At 36.5% G+C, this 20,967-nt stretch overlaps 1 protein-coding gene across 1 annotated transcript in view; it reads right to left on the bottom strand.

The window, feature by feature from the left end:
• Tinag (tubulointerstitial nephritis antigen) overlaps window positions 1–20,316 on the bottom strand; it is an 88,415-nt gene extending 68,099 nt beyond the window's left edge. Inside the window, exons 1-4 of the mRNA XM_052189362.1 lie at window positions 19,962–20,316; window positions 5,761–5,824; window positions 5,054–5,143; window positions 120–234 (exon numbers count right to left, since the gene is read on the bottom strand). Of these exons, the coding sequence (XP_052045322.1) occupies window positions 120–234; window positions 5,054–5,143; window positions 5,761–5,824; window positions 19,962–20,316 (624 nt within the window). The remainder of the gene's footprint in view (window positions 1–119; window positions 235–5,053; window positions 5,144–5,760; window positions 5,825–19,961) is intronic.
• Between the last annotated feature and the right edge of the window lie 651 nt (window positions 20,317–20,967).

Here is a 20,967-nt window from a genome sequence, read left to right as displayed (position 1 = left end):
TGTCTCATTTTCATGGCCCCAAAAGTCAAAACTATATTATAGTTTGGATTTCTTTAAGCATGCACATGAATTCACCTGTAAAGACACATGAACAACTATGGATCAGAAAGAACACTTACTGTCATTTCGTTCATGCTCAGAAGCATGGGACTAGGTGGCAAGGTGCCAAGGCGAAATTTGAAACCTTCTTCTAAGGTCATTCCCCAGAATTGGCTATAGTTCTGTGCTTTCCATCTACCTTACAAATGAAACACAAAGATGCATAGGTTACATATCACTCTTATAAGTACATGTTTATTATCTCAAAATATGTGAAATATCTATACAGGGTAGATAATCTTCATACAGATTCAGCACTGATTATTCTACAACAAAGTACATAAATCACTAGTCTTAAATTTGACCCATCTCAGTTATGATTGATATTAGAAACATGAGGCCACATAATTATAATTTGAAACCAGGAATATGAGATCTTTATATTCTATAAAAGAATTAAGCATAATAAGGCTAATATATGCAGTTCCCTTTAAATGTACTTAATAGCTTTTTAGAAAGAAATTTGACTCTACAGACAAGTACTTACAGGTTAAATAGAACAATTTGTGTCTTTAGAATTTATATTTGAAATTTCTCAATTAAAAAGAAGTACCCATGAAAGGTTGAAAGTTAGCAATTTTTGCAGTATTTGAGAGTGAATGTAAGACCTCATACATGCAGGCAAGTGTTCTATCATTGAGCCATTGCTTGGTGATCTTCATTGTCCTTCTTTAAAGAGATTATATTAGGAACTGCTAATAAGACATTAAGAAAAATGTGTTGAGTTATTTTGTATCCAATGTTAACCATTATTAATAATTACTGGCAAACATATTAACTCCATTGTTTAAAATTAGCTATTAAAATGCAAGTTTTTCGAAAGATTTACTTTACTACCTTGTTTTTTAAAAATTCATGATTTCAAAATGTGATATGGAAAATTTAAGTTAGAGTTCTCCAGTAGATGATAGTGGCTGAAAACTGCACATCTGACAGGCATCTAAACATTGTTTATCCAAATCATCTGCATTGCACACAAATCTTTTCAGCATTTAAATCAGGACCTTAACTGTACTCTGTTGTGTTTTTTATCAAAATTACTTACAGTGTGATGGGAGTGATTAAAAACTCAACTAAATTTTCAGTAATATTTTTAAAGTAAAATCTGTAACACCTAAGATATTTCAAGGTGAAAACCTCTGGAGTGGCCCCTGGTTCTGGAAAGACTCAGTGAAACAGTATTCGGCAAAACCAGAACAGGGAAGTGGGAAGGGGTGGGAGGGAGGACAGGGGAAGAGAAGGGGGCTTACGGGACTATCGGGGAGTGGGGGGGCTAGAAAAGGGGAAATCATTTGAAATGTAAATAAATTATATCGAATTAAAAAAAAGAAAAAAATGTTAAAAAAAAAAGAAAACCTCTGGATGTGTGTTATGCATGATCATGTTGTTTAAAAGACAGAGAACTTGTTTGAATTAAGTGTGATAGGGGTGGAGGGAGGTGCCTTCATTAGTAGTCTTCAGTGGTCAGATACATCCAGGGGTCATTCAGCACTCATTTTAATGAAAGTAAGAAGCATTTTAAAATTTAAATTAGAGGGATAGATCTGGGGTAGTGAATCATGCCTTTAACCCCATCACTCAGTAGGCTTTATGAGTTCAACACCAGCCCAGTCAATAGTGTGATTTCTAGACCAGCCAGGAATGCAAAGTGAGACAGTCTGGAGAGGTTGTTCAGCTATAGTTAAGAGCATTTGCTGCCCTTGAAAAGGACTAGAATTCGGCTCTCAACACCCATATGATCCTCTGTAACTCTAGAACCAAGAGATACATTGTCTACTTCGGACTTCTGCAGGCACCAGGCACATGTGTATGATATATACACATATATGCAGGCAGGCAAAGCACTCAGGTACATAATAAGTATCTAAATATTTAAAAATAATGATAATAGAAAGATCTTGCTCCTGACTGATGGTATGTGGGGCTTCACTCCACCTAGAGCTCCTGCAGGGCATGTGGCATCTTTGAGTTCAATTCCAGGGATCACAAATTGTGTCTGTGAGATCAGGTAAGTGAAAGAACATCAAGATCAAAAGGCAGCAGTGGCGGAAATGAGAGAAAGAACTGCAGACCACAGAACTAAGACAAGATAGGCTTTTGCCCACCAAGAAGTTGGGGCAAGGAAAAATACCCAACACCAGCATGGAACTAGATCCTGCCAGGAAAGACCACAAAGACTTCAGCACCTGGACCTGTCAGAACTTGGAGAATTGATTGGCTCTGCGGGAGATTCCAATCTCTGGGTGAACTTAACTACTAAAGAGGAAATTGGAAAGAAATTGCCATGTAAGCACTAGAAGAGGGTGGGGAAATCTGAGATGGAGAGATTCCCAGTGCTCGCGATCTCCACCTGTGCCTGAAGCAGCGCATGATAGCCTGTGGGTCCACAGAACAAGGCTGCGAGAAGAGCCGAGAGCTGCACCAAAAGTGAATTCAGCCCAAATCCACCATCGTGTGACAAAGGCACAGCAGCCCTCGGACATAGCTCTGGAGAAAGGATTGACCATAAAGCTGAAACATCTGTACAGATCATCATCAACCTACCCTCTCTATGACAGCAAGAGCAAGAGATGAGGATTCAGGGAAAACGTGACAGAGCTTACCTAAATCTATTCCAAATGGCTAACATGAATAAATTAAAAGAATGTGCTTTGTTTTGTTTTGTAGGAAGAGTCTTACTCTGTAACCCTGATTGGGTATGTCATACTCAAATTGACCTCAAATAGTGATCCTCCTCCCTCAGCCTCTAAATTATTGGGACTGCAAGCTTCTGCTCTCAAGCCAGGTTGTTTTTAGCTTTAAAGTGTTGAGTTTGAAGTGTTTGCTTCACAGTTTCAGATAAATATAAATAGTATGGATCTCCCTTTACTGTGACTTATTTGTGCAATTTTAACTTGGCATTGTGTTCTGCCCTTTTATAATGGTATGGCATGTTGGCTCTTCAAGTAGAGAGTGAATCGGTTTAAAGCAGAAAATATTTATATTTTCAGCAATTGCATGAAAGACACTTTTCATTATGTATTATCATAAAAAAGAAAAGAAAGTGCATATAAGTGGGACACAGTGGCTCATGTCTCTAATGCCAGAGCTTAGGAAGTAAACAGGAAGATTGTCTTGACTCAGGCATCAGTCTAGAGTATGCAGCAAAATGCTGTCTCAAAAAACAAACAAACAAACAAACAAACAAATAGTAGATAAATACACATTAAAGTACATTATGTACAATAAATACAGATATGAGCTTAAAACAGTAAAGATTTAGGAAAGCAACATTTTCAAGCAAAGTGTGTGAATTTGTAATTCACATGCCTTAATGATTTTTTTTTACAAAAGTAAAAACCCCATGCCTCATATGTATTGCTGCATCGTTCTTGAAACAAGTAAAGGAGAGAAGAAAAACTCTTCTGAGGAATGCAGGTTCCACATAACATCCATGTTCTTAAGAACGCCTGCTTTCTACCCCTCTTAGGAGTGGTTCCCGTGCATGCTGTAACAGTAAAAAGCTTTTCTCTTATCATTTCTTGGAAATTTGTGCTGCACAGGTCCAGCATTTAAATCCTTTGAGAACCCTGACTAGGGTAATTTATCAAGATGATACATACTCTCGTGTTTGTTATGTCTTTTCAATGATTTGATATAATTTGGGCATGGGAAACCATAATTGGTTTCCCTAGAAATACTCAAATGTCATCAAGCTATCTCCTAAAACACTGGTTGAACAAACACATCAGAGAACTTAAGAATGGCTTCAGAATATTAATGTAAAAAATGTGACTTTCTGTACTTTATGTCTTCCAAGAAAATGCATTAGATACATTGAAATTCAGTGCTACCATTGTCCTGGGAGATATGAAATTTTATGCCTAAAGAAATACTAGTTATATTTTTAAAATGTATCCCAAGGGCCATTGAGATAGGTCAGGAGGCAATGGCACTTACTACCAAGACAGATGAAGGCAGTGCCCTCCCTGGTGTCCACATGGTGGAAGGAAAGAACCGACCTTCCAATTTTGCCATGGTTATCAGCATCATACTACAACCATGCTAGTCCCACACTCCTACACACACACACACACACACACACACACACACACATGCGCGCGCGTGCGCAATTTTTTAAAATATAATTTCAAACCACCTTTTAAACATAGATACCTGAAAATTACTTCACTTTCTAGTTACTTCAAGATGCTCTTTTTTACATTCAATATTTGGAAGAATGTCAATAATGTTATTGGTGGCTTATAGACTCGTAAATGGTAGTGGGGAAGTGTTAAGGCATAGGTTAGCCAGGTTATTCCCTTTCCATTCCAGTCTGTAAAGAAAAAAAAAATAGGAGCCTTCATCTTACTTCCCTGTATATAAGTGGAGAAGTGAGCAATTTTTAGGGTCTTTAGCTGACAAGGGTTATTCTCAGTGTTTCTTGGCCATCCTTATATCTTAAAATTGCTAGCTACATGGTGTATCTCCACATGTCTTTGGATGTCAATGTAATATTTATTAAACGTCAGTCACTTCCATGAAACTTTAGATTAGTGCAATGTTATAGGAATTGCCAAGGTAGAACTCCATCTAACAGAGTTCATAATCTACTTAGGAGAGATGTATATTTGGCTTGGTTAAGGCAACAACAGAGAAAGACTGATCAGAATCAGTCTTTTTAACTACCACCTATGCAAGGGAAGATTCCTTCACTCTCTGACCACTCAATGACACAAATCTTTCCTAGGTACCCTATGGCTAACATCTATGTTTCCATTTTCTGTAAACATATTATTTTAACCATTTAATGTTTGCCTTGTACACCTGAAGCACACGTTTCTCAAAATCTCCCTTCATGTTCCCTTTCCAGTCAGATTTTACTGTTAGTGACCATGTTGGAAGCAAACGACACACAGTATGTGTTTTGAGTAAGTGAGAATTCCAAGAAGCCTATGCCGACGACGTAGCTTACCCATAGTCTCCTTTATTGATGTGGTCAATTAGTTCTGACTGAACAAGGCACACATGTTGGGAACATTTCCATTGCTGTCCTGAACATGTACTGTAAAGATAAAAAAGTTACAAAAGTCCTTTGGCCTTTGTAGGGTATGTTTCTAAAATATCCATACATTGTAAATAAGTCATGGAACAAATTTCTTAATTAATGGTAGCCATATGGATATTTGGTTATTGGAGAAAATAAGTCATAAAACCCATATTAGATGCTGGTTAATGTGATTGTGTCTTCTAAGTAACTATATATGACATGACCTCAATTCATTGCAGCATAAAAATTAACAAATTAAAATACAGATTTGATATACTCATATTTGAAAATTCTCTGCATGTTAACTTAACTTAATCAACTTGTATACTTACTGTGCTAAAAAAAATACAATTTGTCAGCATCCTACCAAAACATTTATAATTTAGAATATGCTTAATGAGTACTTGCTGTATGAAGAAGGCTTACTATAAAAACATCAAATTTGAAGCTTGCATTAAATTCATACATAATTACAGTTCCAAAACTATTTCATGCTTCTGAAAATGTATGTCTTAGGGAATGAAACTTTTGTCTAGATGTGTTTAAGTGTATGATTTAGTGAGCAGATTCCCACATTCCTGGAGAAATATGCAGACAGAAAAGCCCTGGTTTCTGTCTCCTATGTTACTCACCAGGAGTTGCAGTTTTCTTTAACTACTGATCCTTCTTCATAATGCTGGCTATCTCTGGAGCAACCTGAAAACAGGACATGCAAGCAAATGAGAATTCCGAGCCGAGTAACCCACAGCCGCGTGACGTGCCATCTGGGATTGCCATTAGTTGATGGAATGTGAAAAACTACTTAGTGCCAATCTGATAACAGTCTCCATCTGGTTTGTGTTAGGGTTTACACATCAAATTCTTTTATGCTCGTTCTGGGAGGTTTTGTTTTTACAGTGTGCATTACATCCCAAAACAGATCAGTGTGGACTCTATGAAGAAGAGACAGCAGACAGATTATAAGAACCAGAGGTTGTGAATGACTTCAACAATCAAGTGTCTTCTAGACAGGACAGCATAGATGCACATATGAATTCACAGGACTCAGGGTCAAGCCAGACAGGGTGCCAGCACTCTGAGGTCCAGTGGACATGGGATCTTACCCCTAGTTAAGACTATTTGCAATGGATACCTGCTTACCAAGGAATATTAGTGTTCTGCAATGCAGTGTCACGGGATATATCAAACGCTCTCCACCGCAGGTCCCAGGCTCAATAGTAGCACAAATGAACTCCAAGTTGTTTTGTGTGTAAGATTTTTATTTCATTTTTTTTGTTATTGTTGTTGTTAGGACATATTTGTCTTTTTGTGTTTGTTTTGATTTTCTATTTTATGGGACTTTTGAGAGAGAGGGGAGGGAGAGAGAGAGAGAGAGAGAGAGAGAGAGAGAGAGAGCACAAAACAGACATACAGACAAGGTTAATATTTAGAGAGGTAAAGAATCTGTGGGAGAAGCTGGAGGGAAGGAAAACATAATTAAAATATATACTAGAAATATTTAAATAAAAGAAGAGAAAGAAGAAAAAGAGATCCAAATGCCTCTAATTACTTACTCAAATTGGCTTTAAGTGGTTTATAAGATTATGTAAATTATCCAAAAGGGACTGATAATGAATTGTGATAATATGGAAACTGTTAGCAAAGTATCATCAAAGTAATAACCTGGTTAAAAACTAGGTCAGTTTTAAATTTCAGAAATTTAAAAATCAATGTTGATTAGCAAAAGAAATCCCCTTTTGTATAATGGAACATTTTAAAACAAACATATATTATTGATTTATAATATCAATTTCCCTAAATTTAGCAAAAGAAATTCTAATCTTCTTATGTTGATAGAGGTCAACTCATTTTAAAAAGTCCCCAGGAGGTTTGATTTAACTGCTAGTAACAATGTCATAGACAACTTATTAAAAAGCCTTTAATTTAAAAGTATGAATGTTTTCTCTGATATTCTGTTTAACAAACTAATGCTCAAAGTATCTGCATCTCTCCACTTCTTTTCCAAAGAAATTTGCTATCCCATAACCATTGACTGGGCTTTCCTGACCAGCATCTTATAATAACATAAACTCAAGTAAAGGGGAGATTTAACTTTAAATTAAGTTTATTGTTTAATTACTCCACAGGTGAGGTAGTTTTAATGATGAGTTATATTTATTATTTAATATTTTAAATAATGAGTACTATTCATTACTGGAATAAAGAATCAGACAGTGCTATCAGATTAGAGAATTCTAAAGTTGGAGTTTTATATCAGTAGTCAAGTACTTACTTAACACATAGAAAGGCTTCCATTCTGCTTTGTACATTTTATGTTAAATCTGGGCTACGAATTTAAATGAAGGTATTGATATATATTATATATTTCTTTTTTTAAAGACGTATTTATTTATTATATATAAGTACACTGTAGCTGTATTCAAACACACCAGAAGAGGGCATCAGATCTCATTATAGATGGTTATGACATTTGAACTCAGGACCTCTGGAAAGGGCCGTCAGTGCTCTTAACCACGGAGCCATCTCTCTGAGACTACATCTCTATTGCAGTAGTGTGTTTAGGCAAGAAGCGTTGTCCATGGCTGAGTTCAAAGCACTCCAGGTGAGAAACATTCAGAAGAATCGGGAATGAATGGCTTGTAAGGAATCAGGAAATTCAACAGAGATAGAATCAGAAAGAAAAGAATTTCATAAGAGCAAAATGGCAGGTTTGACAGTTAGTTTCTTTGTTGACTTGACACCTCCTGGGTCAGCTCAATTGGAAAAATGAGTCCATAAGAGTAGTGTGTGGGCGTGTCTGTGAGACATTTTGGTTAATGATTTTTGTGGGAGGGTCAAATCCACTCACTGTGAGCAGTAACACCCCTAGGCAGGTGGCATACAAAATCGAATTGGAAAACCCACGAGGAGCAAGCCTACAAGCAATCCTCCTCCATGCCTTCTGTTTTAGATTCTACCTCCAGGTTTCAGCCTTGAATGTCTGCCCTGCCCTCCTGGGATGAGTGATTATAAACTATCAAGTGAATACATCCTCTCCTCTCCACACTTCTTTTGTCACGCTGTTTATCAAGCAATGGGAAACAAACAGGTACAGCTAGTCATGTACAATATTAGGAAGAGATTAAGAGCAAGAAAGCAGAAATCTGGACATTACATTCAACACTGGAGAAGTCACCAATGGGCTATAGAGAAAGGACCAGTAGAGCAGCAAACAGAAATCCTCTGGGTACGAGGTGATGAGCAGCTTGAAGGAAAGCATTATTTTTTCTTTAAGATATTTTGTCATTAAGTGGACAAAGGAAAATAAGATAGAACTAAAGAACAGAGTCAAGGAAAGCTTTTTGTAATTTTAATTAAAGTATTTGAAAATTACATTTAGAAAATTGTTCGTTACTTGAGAGAGAGGGGGAGGGAGGAAGGGAGGGAGAGAGGGGGGAAGAGGGGGAAGGAGGGAGAAAAGGAGGGAGGGATAGAGAGAGAATATTGTAATAGGAAAGAGGAATACCAGACTCCAAACTCATGAGAAAGGCTCAGTTCAACTGAAGCTGGGATCAAGATAGAAGTAAGATGATGAAGTTAACTCTTTGATGATGGAGACATAAAACAATTCTGGGGTTGTTGTTGTTGTTTTGGAAAATGTGTGTGAAGTATCTCTGAGCGAGTTCACCAAACTGTTTATACATATAACAGTTTAGTAAAAAGCATTACATTAAATTTAAAGTAAATCTAATGACTATTGAAATTAAGGGAGTCTTACAACTTTAACAGCTTTTAGAATTAGACAAATCAATTACTCGGAAAAAGGAAATAGTTGGTCCTGTTGCTTCAAGAAAAGACAATACTATGGTGCATGTGATTCTTTTTAAAATCCGTCATCACAGTGTGTTATAAATATCTGTGCAGGCTGAGGCTGCATGGTAAGAATGACTGTTGCTTGCTGCAATAAGGAAACCGCACCCTAGGGGTGTGCACTAGCGTGCCCTCTAAGATGCCAGACTTGAGGATGGCTGCTTTGTGTGCTTATGTTATACACATGTTCTGCGCCAGAATCAGCATAGTGAAGATAAAACTTGGATTTTTTAGGTATAATTAGCAACGTAATACTAAACATAGTAGGTCTAAAACATTCACACTGGTTAAGTTAATAGTGTTCAGTTTAAGTGGTTAGTTAAAATGTTTCCATGTCACACTGTAGCTCTCACAACCCGGTTCATACTTACCTATTATTCCTTCAGGGCAAACCATATAGATCATGGACCTGGTCCCCAATCACATATTCCTCCAGTATTTTTCTCTTTTTTTTTTAAGAAATGATTTCATAATTGCACAGAGACTTGAAATTTCACCCAGATTTCAGAGCTTTCATTAACCAATGTATTTTTGCAGTTGGTTGATAAGTGTAAGAAAATTTGAAAAATTCATTGCTATTGATCTTCATTTGAATATGGTTAAGGAAGGTGATAAGGGACCAAGGAACTCATATAACTCAAAAATTCAAATATGTCAGTTATCCACATATATAGATCTGTCAGTGACACACACATACACGCATTTGTGTGTATGTATATGTATGCATGTATGTATGTATATATAGTCTCCATGCTAGTTGTATTTTAAAGTCTATCACTGATTTTTTTTTCTTTTTGACACTTGAAATCCTCAAGTTACTAGAACTTACCATAGGATATGGTGTTGCACATTAAGAAGGAAGGGATATAGCTAATGTATGTTCTATTTCTATCTTATAAAACTTGATGTATTTATCTTTAATCCTTAAGATAATGTAGAATTTCAAGGTTTTCATTTAAACAGTTATCACAGCAAAAATAGAAATAGCCATATAACTACGTCATGTAAAACTCATAGTCACTAAGTCAATGTATAGTATCATAGAGTAAAGCTGCTTTGTATAGAAAAGAATGGGAATAATATACTAATTTCTTTTCTTCTAGTTAATTTTATACATTTCTTCAATTTTATGCAGTACTCTTTCTACAAATTATTTCTCAAGGTAAGACAAAAACAAGAGAAAAACTTATCTTTCTTAAAAGCAATTATAGTCTAATGTGAACTTTTTGTTACTAAAATGAGTAATTGCTTCTATCCATAATAAATGGTCTGAAAGCTATCCCTGGAACATAAATTCTACCTAAATTATAACAGAGTTGAAATCTTTGCAATATTCCCTCTCTAGCAAAAATGAATGTTGAAGAGATAAAAATCACTTTTCACAATGAACTATAGGTTTTAAATAAACAAAGTCAGGCTAAACTCTAGCATGTCGATAGCAGTGTTATCTGTTGGTGTCAGCAGTATGGGGCTGACACCTGGAATCTCCCAAAGTAGGAAAACAGCTGAGGCAGGAAGCTTACTGTGAGTTTAAAGCTGCTCTGGACTACACAGTGAGGTCCAGTCCAGCTTGGGTTTTGAGATGAGACCCTGTCTACTTAGTCATCTTATTTTATAATATTAATATGCAAGACACCTGGGTCCCTAATAATTAGGAAGTCGAGGCAAGAGACTTGACTGAGTCCAAGCATTCAAACCTAGTTTGGGAAACAAAGCAAAGTTCTATCTCAAAGTAGGAGATAATTATATTTCATTGAAATTGTGACTTAAATTTTTGAAAGGGAAGTATCTAGACAATTATGCTTTTACATAATTCTTAATTTTTTCGAGACCCTTGTCCATAAGTGCACATGAGATTCCTACTCATGTACAATTGTTCTATTTTATATGCTAAAATTTTCTCACTTATATAGACCATAATCATCTCAAGATGTCAGGCCTTCTAGTCCTCTTTTATTAGCATATCAATGCTAATTTCATGGAGAGATACACTACAAGCTTTAAATACCACCAACAGTTTCTGTCAAGACGTGGCCTTGAAAATTGATGTAAGCATCACCTACTGAAACTTGGAAAATTACAGCTCACTACTTTATAAATATATTTTAATACTGACCTCCAGCATGATAAAACACAAGATTCTTAAAATGTGTTTATTCTTCAAACTGTTATAGACAATGAAGTATAGGCAGCAGAGGAAAGCTGAGAGAGGTGGTCCTTCCCTTACACACGAGCAAACCAACCATCTTGCCAGTACCAACTGATTAGCTCTAAAATTATACAGACAAAAAACCTTATATGCACTGGAAGTTTACATTTATAGATAGATGATAGATAGATAGATAGATAGATAGATAGATAGATAGATAGATAAAAATACACTAATGACTAATGGTAAAAAGGCCATGAATTTTGATCTGCCATTAAAATATGTCTCTTTTCTTCAATTTCAAAAAAAAGGCCATGAATTTGAAAGAAGCAGAAAGAGATATATGGAAGGGTTTAGAGGGAGGAAACAGAATGGAGAAGTATTGGGAATAGAAAAGGGTTGTAATTATATTATCTCAAAAATAAAAAAATACAATGTTTAAAGTATATCAAAATAAAATTAATACTTGGTGAATATGGCACTCAAGAATGTAAAAAAAATTCTAGATATTAACCCAATACTATTAGAACCAATATTTTCTAGGAGTGGAACTTTGAGAAGAACCCATAATCACCACCTTACTAAATGAGTATAATCTCTAACTATATTTGTTTTTATACTCAAAGATATGATTGGCTTCCCCTCCCCATTTAGGAAATGCATCTTTGAAACAGAAACCATGACAGAGAAATAAAGTTGATTAACATGAAGATTTGAGAAGCTCAGTTCCAACTACATCTACAACACAACTCCTGCACCTAACCCCCAGAGATTATTGTGAAGAATGGACATAAGACTATAGGAGCTAAAGGATTATGGAGTTGGCTGTGAGGTTTTGTCTCCTAAGAATGATAGAAGATACACCCACAAAATCTGATCAACCCAACTGCCTGAACATGGGCTTAACAAAGATGATACAAATAGGTATGCTAACATGGACAGGGAAAAGTCCATGAAGCCTCAGCCCTACACAAAGAACTATAGGCAACTAAGGAATACTGAGAGAAAGAGAAATAGTCTTCCCCAGAGAATACCAAGTTGGTCAGCCCTGAAAACATACACATTGAAGTAGCTTTATACAAACTGAATAGGATACATTTATGTATTTAGAAATATATTTCTAAATACATATATACATAGATTTCTCTTAGCTATATCATTTATCTATATATGATAAATGATATAGATAAGAGAGAGAGAAAGAGATCAACAAGTAATGATAAAGGAGGCCATGAATTTGAACAGGAACAAAGAGAGATATATGGAAGAGTTTGAATAGAAGAAACTAAAGAGGTAATAGATATTATCATATTATGCTCTCAAAACATAAAAGGAATAATTTTAAGGTGTATTTATTCTATAAAATACAGAAATAAGATTATTACTTAATTGTATGAATATATCATTCAGAAAAACATGAAAACTTTCTGGGAATCAATCCAATACTAACTGAATCAATATTTAGTAGGGTCCTTAGTAGTCTTCCTAACCATGTGAAAGACGGGCAATACGTACCGTGCACTTTCAATATCTCTACCATCCATACAAAGTAACTATCCTACTAAACTATGAAACACAAAATAATGGACATATTAAAGCTTGAAGGTTACTTGGAACAACATTTCATGTAATAATAAGTACTCAATAGTATTAGCTTCTGGGAAGAAGAGTTAGTAGGTTGGTAGGAAACATAATACTTAAGAAAGGTCTGTTAAGCATCTACTGTGTGTGGTAAATATAAGTGAATTTCTCCTGTCTACAACACTCGAACATGCTGGATGCAGAATAATATTTACAAAAGGAATTTTACCTCTAACTGATTCTGGGTATAGAGCTCTGTACAATGCCAAACTATTATCATTGAGTTATTGATATGGATTATTGTGTAATTTGGCTTTAATAGTTCCTTTAACAATCATTTCAGTATGATAGAATAGGTAAATCAAACTACAAAGGCAATTCTGACCCTTTTTTCACTTTTATAAGGTAGTGTCCCAGGACTACAGTTATGAAAGTTGGGTTTAGATGCCTTTGCATAAAATTTATAAAAGAGATGCAAATAAGAAATAGAGGTTATGGAGTGTTTTTGAGTGGAAACTGCTTATGTTTCCACTCAAAAACATAAGCAAACATCTATACTTACCTCCTGGGGAAAGACTTCGCTTTCATCAAAGGGCAGCATCTATACTCACCTCCTGGAGAAAGACTTAGCTTCACCAAGCCATGCAGCTCCCCAAGGGTTACTATAGACTCCATAGTGAAATCACTGACTTCAAGTGTAATCCATATTAGTGGTATGTTCTGTTCCATAATTGCATTGACTTCAATTATATGAGTTTCATCTCTTTAGTTTGTTTCTCATATTTTAAAATCATTAACAGAGACTTTCTAATTTAGTGGTTGTTAAGATGATACATTTATATGAGCAGTTATTAGGTTTTAAAGAAATGCAAATGTCCCCATTATTCACAAAGTTTATTGTGTATTTTCTTCATTGCAAAAATTAATTGCATTATTATTACTATTTCTAAAAAGAGGTTTGGGAAAATTTTCCAGATAGTATCTGAAGAAACATAAAAATATAGCATTTCCCTAAAATAGAAAGAACTAACTCTAAACACAATACTGAGTTGAGAGCTCAATGGTAGAGCACTTCCCTGGCATGCCTAAATGCTTAATTTAATCCCCAATAGTACATAAAGATATCTAATTTTTATAATATATGGCTACTGTAGAGAAAAAGTCTTTTTTTATTCGATATATTTTTTATTTACACTTCAAATGATTTCCCCTTTCCTGACAGAGGACTAATATCCAATATGTACAAAGAACTCAAGAAGTTAGATCCCAGAAAACTAAATAACCCTATTAAAAATGGGGTACAGAGCTAAACAAAGAATTTTCACCTGAAGAACTTTGGATGTCTGTGAAGCATCTTAAAAAATGTTCAACTTCATTAATCATTGGGGAAATGCAAATCAAAACAACCCTGAGATTACATTTACAAGTGTAATATGGATTACACTTGAAGTCAGTGATTTCGCTATGGAATCTATATGGGGAGCTGGACAGCTTGGTGAAGCTAAGTTTATCGGGAAGCCCGGAAAGTCCCATAAGCCCTCTTCCCTCCCCCTGTTCCCCCATTCACACCTTCCCACTTCCCTGTTCTGGTTTTGCCCTACACTGCTGCACTGAGCCTTTCCAGAACTGGAGGCCACTCCTCCATTCTTCTTGGACACCATTTGATATGTGGATTATGTCTTGGGTATTCCAAGTTTCTAGGCTAATATCTGCTTATTAGTGAGTGCATACCATGATTGATCTTTTGAGACTGGGTTACCTCACTGAGTATGATGATCTCCAGCTCCATTCATTTGTCTAAGAATTTCATGAATTTATTGTTTCTAATGGCTGAATAGTACTCCATTGTGTATATATACCACATTTTTTGTATCCATTCCACCGTTGAAGGACACCTGGGTTCTTTCCAGCTTCTGGCTACTACAAATAGGGCTGCTACGAATATAGTGGAGCATGTGTCCTTATTACATGCTGGGGAATCCTCTGGGTATATGCCCAGGAGTGGTCTAACAGGGTCCTCCAGAAGTGTCAAGCCCAGTTTTCTGAGGAACCGCCAGACTGATTTCCAGAGTGGTTGTACCAGCTTGCAACCCCACCAGCAGTGGAGGAGTATTCCTCTTTCTCCACTGTCTCGCTATCTCCTGAGATTTAATCTTAGCCATTCTGACTGGTATGAGGTGAAATCTCAGGGTTGTTTTGATTTGCATTTCCCTAATGACTAATGATGTTGAACATTTTTTAAGATGCTTCTCAGACATCCGAAGTTCTTCAGGTGAAAATTCTTTGTTTAGCTCTGTATCCCATTTTAATAGGGTTATTTGGTTTTCTGGGGTCTAACTTCTTGAGTTCTTTGTATATATTAGATATTAGCCCTCTGTCAGATGTAGGGCTGGTGAAGATCTTTTCACAATTTGTTGGTTGCCAATTTGTCCTTTTGATGGTGTCCTTTGCCTTACAGAAACTTTGTAATTTTATGAGGTCCCATTTGTCAGTTCTTGATCTTAGAGCATAAGCTATTGGTGTTCTGTTCAGGAACTTTCCCCCTGTACCGATATCCTCAAGAGTCTTCCCCAGTTTCTTTTCTATTAGCTTCAGAGTGTCTGGCTTTATGTGGAGGTCCTTGATCCCCTTGGAATTGAGCTTAGTACAAGGAGATAAAGATGGATCAATTCGAATTCTTCTGCATGCTGACCTCCAATTGAACCAGCACCATTTGTTGAAAAGGCTATCTTTTTTTCCACTGGATGTTTTCAGCTCCTTTGCCGAAGATCAAGTGGCCATAGGTGTGTGGGTTCATTTCTTCAATCCTATTCCATTGATGTGTTGCCTGTCACTGTGCCAATACCATGCAGTTTTTAACACTTGCTCTGTAATATTGCTTGAGGTCCGGGATACTGATTCCCCCAGAATTTCTTTTGCTGTAGAGAATAGTTTTAGCTATCCTGGGATTTTTGTTATCTAAAAACTTCTTCAAATAATCACAGTAAGAGGAGACATACTCTATACTATTTGATAGAACAACAAATTTTACAAGTGCAGTGATCTCAAAGCAGATTTTCTGGTGGTTACCAGAGACCTTGGAGAATAGGGCCAGTGAGACACAGATCATTGATAAATACTAATATATCAAAGTACATAGGAGCAGGAAGTCCTCATGTGCTATTGCACAGCAGGGTGACATCAGGAAAAAAACAATGCACCTGCATGTAGCACACGGTAGAACAAAGGCTTTTGAATGTTTTAACCATAAACAAATGATAAATGACTAACTTGGTTTAAATATTATACAACACACATGTGTGCTAATGCAGTACACAGTACCCTTAATACTTACAGTTTGTTTTGTGTCAATTCAAAAGTAAATTTAATTTAAATAAAAATAGAAAATTCTAAGCAATTATTACCATAGTCTTAGCTTGTTTTAAGTAATAATATAACTTATTTTAAAGACTAAGTACCTACCTATCCTGTCATCTTAGAAAGAAAAAAATAAAGAAGTAAACTGGCTTTTCTAGATGTTTAGAAAAAGTGGAAAGCTATAGGTGGTCAAATCAAGAAAATCATGAGAAAACATAAGATAGGAAGAGATGCTCAAACCCATCAGTAATCTAGGGAGAAAGCCAGTTTTCACTGTTCATCTAAGGAAGGTTACAGCACAGAGCATTAAAAAGGTTGTGTAAATGAATTTGCATTCAGTGCCAGACTGGGACTATCAGACTGGATAGACAATCTGGAAAGCCAGATAGCAGTACTTGTCTTATATGATTTTGTGTCCCTTGCCTATGAATCTCCAGTGTTTGTTTGTATTACTTTGTTGTTCTTTTTGTCACACAGTTACAGGAGAAGATATGCAAAGAAGGGGTGGTAAGATATAAGACCCAGAGGATGCAAAGGAGTTTTGTGCAGTGGACATGGCATGGTCCTTGTACCCCTAAACTCACCTAAGCAATAGCTATGTGAGGCCTGTTCAAGACTGAGCCCATGAAAGTTCTATCATAGAGTAGAGAGGGACATATGAGACCCCAATTCTCCTTGAAAGGTATAGACTTTAATGACTACCCAGGACTGAGGAATCACACTCCTCTCAATGATGTGGCCACTAGTAAGTAATCCTTGCTCCAGTAGCTAACCCCCACACAGGTTCATGCAGGCAACCCTAACTAAATACAGTGGGGCACACACACATGAAGACAGGAGAGGGATTTGATGGGAAGAAAAGATCCCATGACTGAGGAAAGTAAATTAGAGGTTAACTGGGGGAGGAGATGAGCAAAATACAATTATGTCTATGTATGACACCATAAAAGCATAATTTAAATAAAAATAAATTAGGATGTTGAGACCAATGCATTTTTAAACATTATTATTTTATAAGATGGGATAGAACACAATGAAATGATTTTCAGTAAAGGCAGTTATCATTAACATTCAATTAACTTTTAAAAAATTATAAATATTATATAGTAACTAGGTTTCACTGAGTGTTTTGTAACTATAGCTAACCTTTACATATATATATATATACTAAAAATGTAATGAAAATTTTACTCATGCCACTTTGTAACACACAAAAATTGGATATAGTAGGACCTTACATAAACAAAGACTGATTGTTCATGGAAAGGATGTGTAGGAGACTCTCCACCAAGGACTTTCTCCATGCATCATGGAGAGAACAGAAAGGGAAGTAAAGGAGCCACCACAGAGGTCTAGACATACACGGAGACAGAGACAGAATGAAACTTGCCTTTAACAGAAGGTACTTAAAAAGTTTAATAATTCAGATACATAAAATTAACCTACATGGTTTATAATGACACATTAGATATATTGAATCCTAAATGGACTTTAATTAATTCAATTCTCTCTGCCCAGAGATGATACAGAAGAGAAATTACATATTTCATTTTGCTAAAACACTGTTTATAGGGCCAGACACATTTATAGACAGGTAGTATGCAATATGAGACTTGCGTCCTTGGTACAATACCAGTGTCCTTATGGAGCCTTTTCCCCCTCCTCTCTAGTCCCTGAATCTCAGTCTGGACTGTGTAGTTTCTTACACATTCATCATGCACATATTCCATTCCTTCTGGAGATAAGTGCAGCCCATTCCACCTATCCTTGATATAATCTACTCATTTCTTAGGATTCAGTTCGAATGACCCGGGTTCTAGCTTATTGAATATATTCTTGTCACAATTACTGTCCCTTGGATGTCATTAACTTTTCTAAGGCCCTCTAGGGTAGGACTGTGTCATTCCAAGTTTCTGCTTTTTCACCATCTGAGTGTGGCTGTTGCAAGACTTGCCTGTGCTACCTTGTTTCTTCCTCCTCCCATACCACTTACAATCTGAAACATACATGTATTAAAGGGCAGAGCCAAGAGTTAGGATTGGAACCCAGAGCTTATAAATTATCAAGAGTTTCAAAATGGCACTGACTATGCTTGAGAGTCTTCTGAGAATGGGAAGTCTTTGACTCTACTGTTATACCTCTACATATCCAAGACACTTCCCTACTTCAATGGCTCACCTTCTGATGAGTTCTAGTAAACAAATGTGATCTCAAATGCCCAGCCTGGTCTGAATGGTCTCATGTACAATAACTTATAGTCACTTCCCAAACTGATCTCCCACCTCTCACTCTTCTTCCCTCATCAGGATTCCCTGGAAACCATTGCTTTCTTCCAGTTGATACATAGTAAAAATGTGGTCTCCAACTCAGCTCCTCCTTTATCATGTGACAGTCTGTATGTTTTTTCTTACTAGTCTTCTGGTGATACAGATAGTATATAGCTTGGTGCATATTAATATTCTCTTGGATTAGACTTTCTCAGGACACTCAGTTTGTATGTGAGTGCACTGCATAGGGAGCCACCCCCTTACTTTTGAAACAGGGTTTGTCAGTGAGCTGGAACAGGTACAGTAGATTAGCTGGCCACTGAGCCCCTGATAGTTGCCTACCCTTGCCTTTCCATTCCAGGATCATAAACACCTGCTACCAATCAAATTTTTCTATATGGCTTTCAGACAGCAAAAACAGGTCCTTGTACTTGCAAGGCAAGTGCTTTAATATTCTAAGCTACTTCCACAGTCTAGAGGAACACTCTTGTTTTCTTCAAAGAACGCATCACTATCTGAAGTGCCTCAGTAAATTTCCTAAAATTTTTCCTACTCGTCCTACTTCATTAATGTTTATAAGGCTTCACAATGCCTGGCACAACAGGGATATTTGAATTGTGGAAGGAAAACTAGATTTTTCATACCTAGGAGTGTATCTACCACTTTGTAAAATGAAGGAAATGTTTACTGAGATGTCTGTTGGTAAAATTAAAACTGGGGCTAATTTAGAATTCTGTGGACATTTCTAAATAATAAATATATATTTAAAGAAAAATTTAAAACTTGTAAACAGGACAAGTTTATTGAAAATAGTTTCCATCTCTATTTCGAAACAGATTTTTAAGTGCCTTCTAACTACAACTTCTAGTCCCATTTAAAACAGTGTGATGGGACTCAGATTAACTACAAGCTTCTGATGAAGAGATTCGAAGCTGTGAGATCTTCATCTAGGGAAGTGTACAGAGTACATTTTTTTTCCAGGTACCCTATGTGCATTTGTTCTAGCAACTTTCCCAAATCGATATCCATTCTCCTTAAATTGCTTCTGTGTAACAAATACCGTCATTCTACTCACTTTCCTATACATTGCTTCTATTGACCTTTTGGGTCCTAGACTTCTATAAGAATATTTTATGTGACCCTCCTTTCTCTTTAATGATCAGTTTTAGACAAGCTCTCTTATGAAGCCCAGCTGTCCTCAATGTCACTGAGTAGCTCAGAGTGACCTTATGCATCTTGTCATCCATCCTCTACCTCTAGGGTGCTAGGATGACAGATGTGTGCTACCAATGCCCAGTTTATGTGATGCTGGGGATAAAACCCACAGCTCCGTACGCGCTAAGCAATTGTTCTATCAATGCAATCATGTTCAAACTCTCTCTTTGACAGTCTTAAAATTTCCAAAGCAGCGAAATAAGACGAAAATATATTTGAATCGTTTATTATCCTTAGGCAAGAGTACTTAACTAGTTTAATTTTTCTTTAATTTATTTTGATGTCATTAATAATACCATGAACTCTAATGCTACAGGGAGGAAGAAGAGAGGAGAGGAGACAGAGAGGAGACGGAGAGTTAAAGTTGTCAGATCTGATGACTGGGATAATGTTCAAACACATCCCCAAAGCCTACCTTCCGGGTCTAAAGGCTGTTGGAGAGGAGGCCCTTCTTTTTCTTCACGGCAGAATGACTTGTAATCAGGACAGCAATCAGAAGTGTCCCGCTCACAGAAGCTGTCACAGTAACACAGTGCATTGGCCTCATAGAACTGAGTGACACAGGCGTCATCTCTAGCTTCACAACAGCCAAAGCGCCTACAGTATTCCCCTTGGTAAGTGGCCCTTTTGTGCCGAATACCTTCAAAAATGGTGTGATTTCGAGCGAATCTTGGTCCTGGTTCTGCTTCTCCTTGAGATAAATAATAAGTCTCTGCATAGATGTCTGTCGTCAGATAGAGGAAGATTAAGATCTTATATCCGGTCCACATTATTGTTTGTCGGTTCAGCTTCCTCCTCTAGCTATATGCGATTCTTTTAGTCTTGGGGTTTTTTTTTCTTTGAAGCCTGATCAGTAATCATCAGGATACCTCAGCCTGGACCTTGAGACTCATTCTTTACTTGAGCCTCTTATAGTTAAACATTAATCACAAAACTTTCAGTGTTTGCACAAGATAGAACAAGTGTTAGAAATAGAGTACTATAATTTATCTAAAGTTTAAAAAATGTGTATCTCATACAATGTTACAAAGTTTATGTGATCATCAAAAAACCCACAAACAAACAAACAAACAAACAAAAACTACCTAAGATCTTAAGTATAAATGATACATGGATTATTGCTTGTCCTTCAGAAAAATCTAAGTTGCTAAATCTAAGGAAACAGCCCATGATATAGCTATGTCCCAAAACATGGCTATAAAAGCACTGGCAAGATGCAGGAAATTCAAAACCCAAAAATACAATTACTCATTTCACCTGCTTGCATGGTGACTAAACCCAGGCTCCTCCAATGTCACCTGCTGGGAACTGTCCCATGGACAGCAGTTCCTCTGAATCACGCTGGAAGGCCGGTTTCATCTCTCCTCTGTACCTCATTTACCTACCACAAGCACTTCAATGTTTAGGCTGGCCAAAGCTCT

Source organism: Apodemus sylvaticus, chromosome 7, assembly GCF_947179515.1.
Source record: "Apodemus sylvaticus chromosome 7, mApoSyl1.1, whole genome shotgun sequence".
Classification (NCBI taxonomy): Eukaryota; Metazoa; Chordata; class Mammalia; order Rodentia; family Muridae; genus Apodemus; species Apodemus sylvaticus.
The sequence above is the reverse complement of the archived record's forward strand: the minus strand, read 5'-3'. Positions and strand labels throughout refer to the sequence as shown.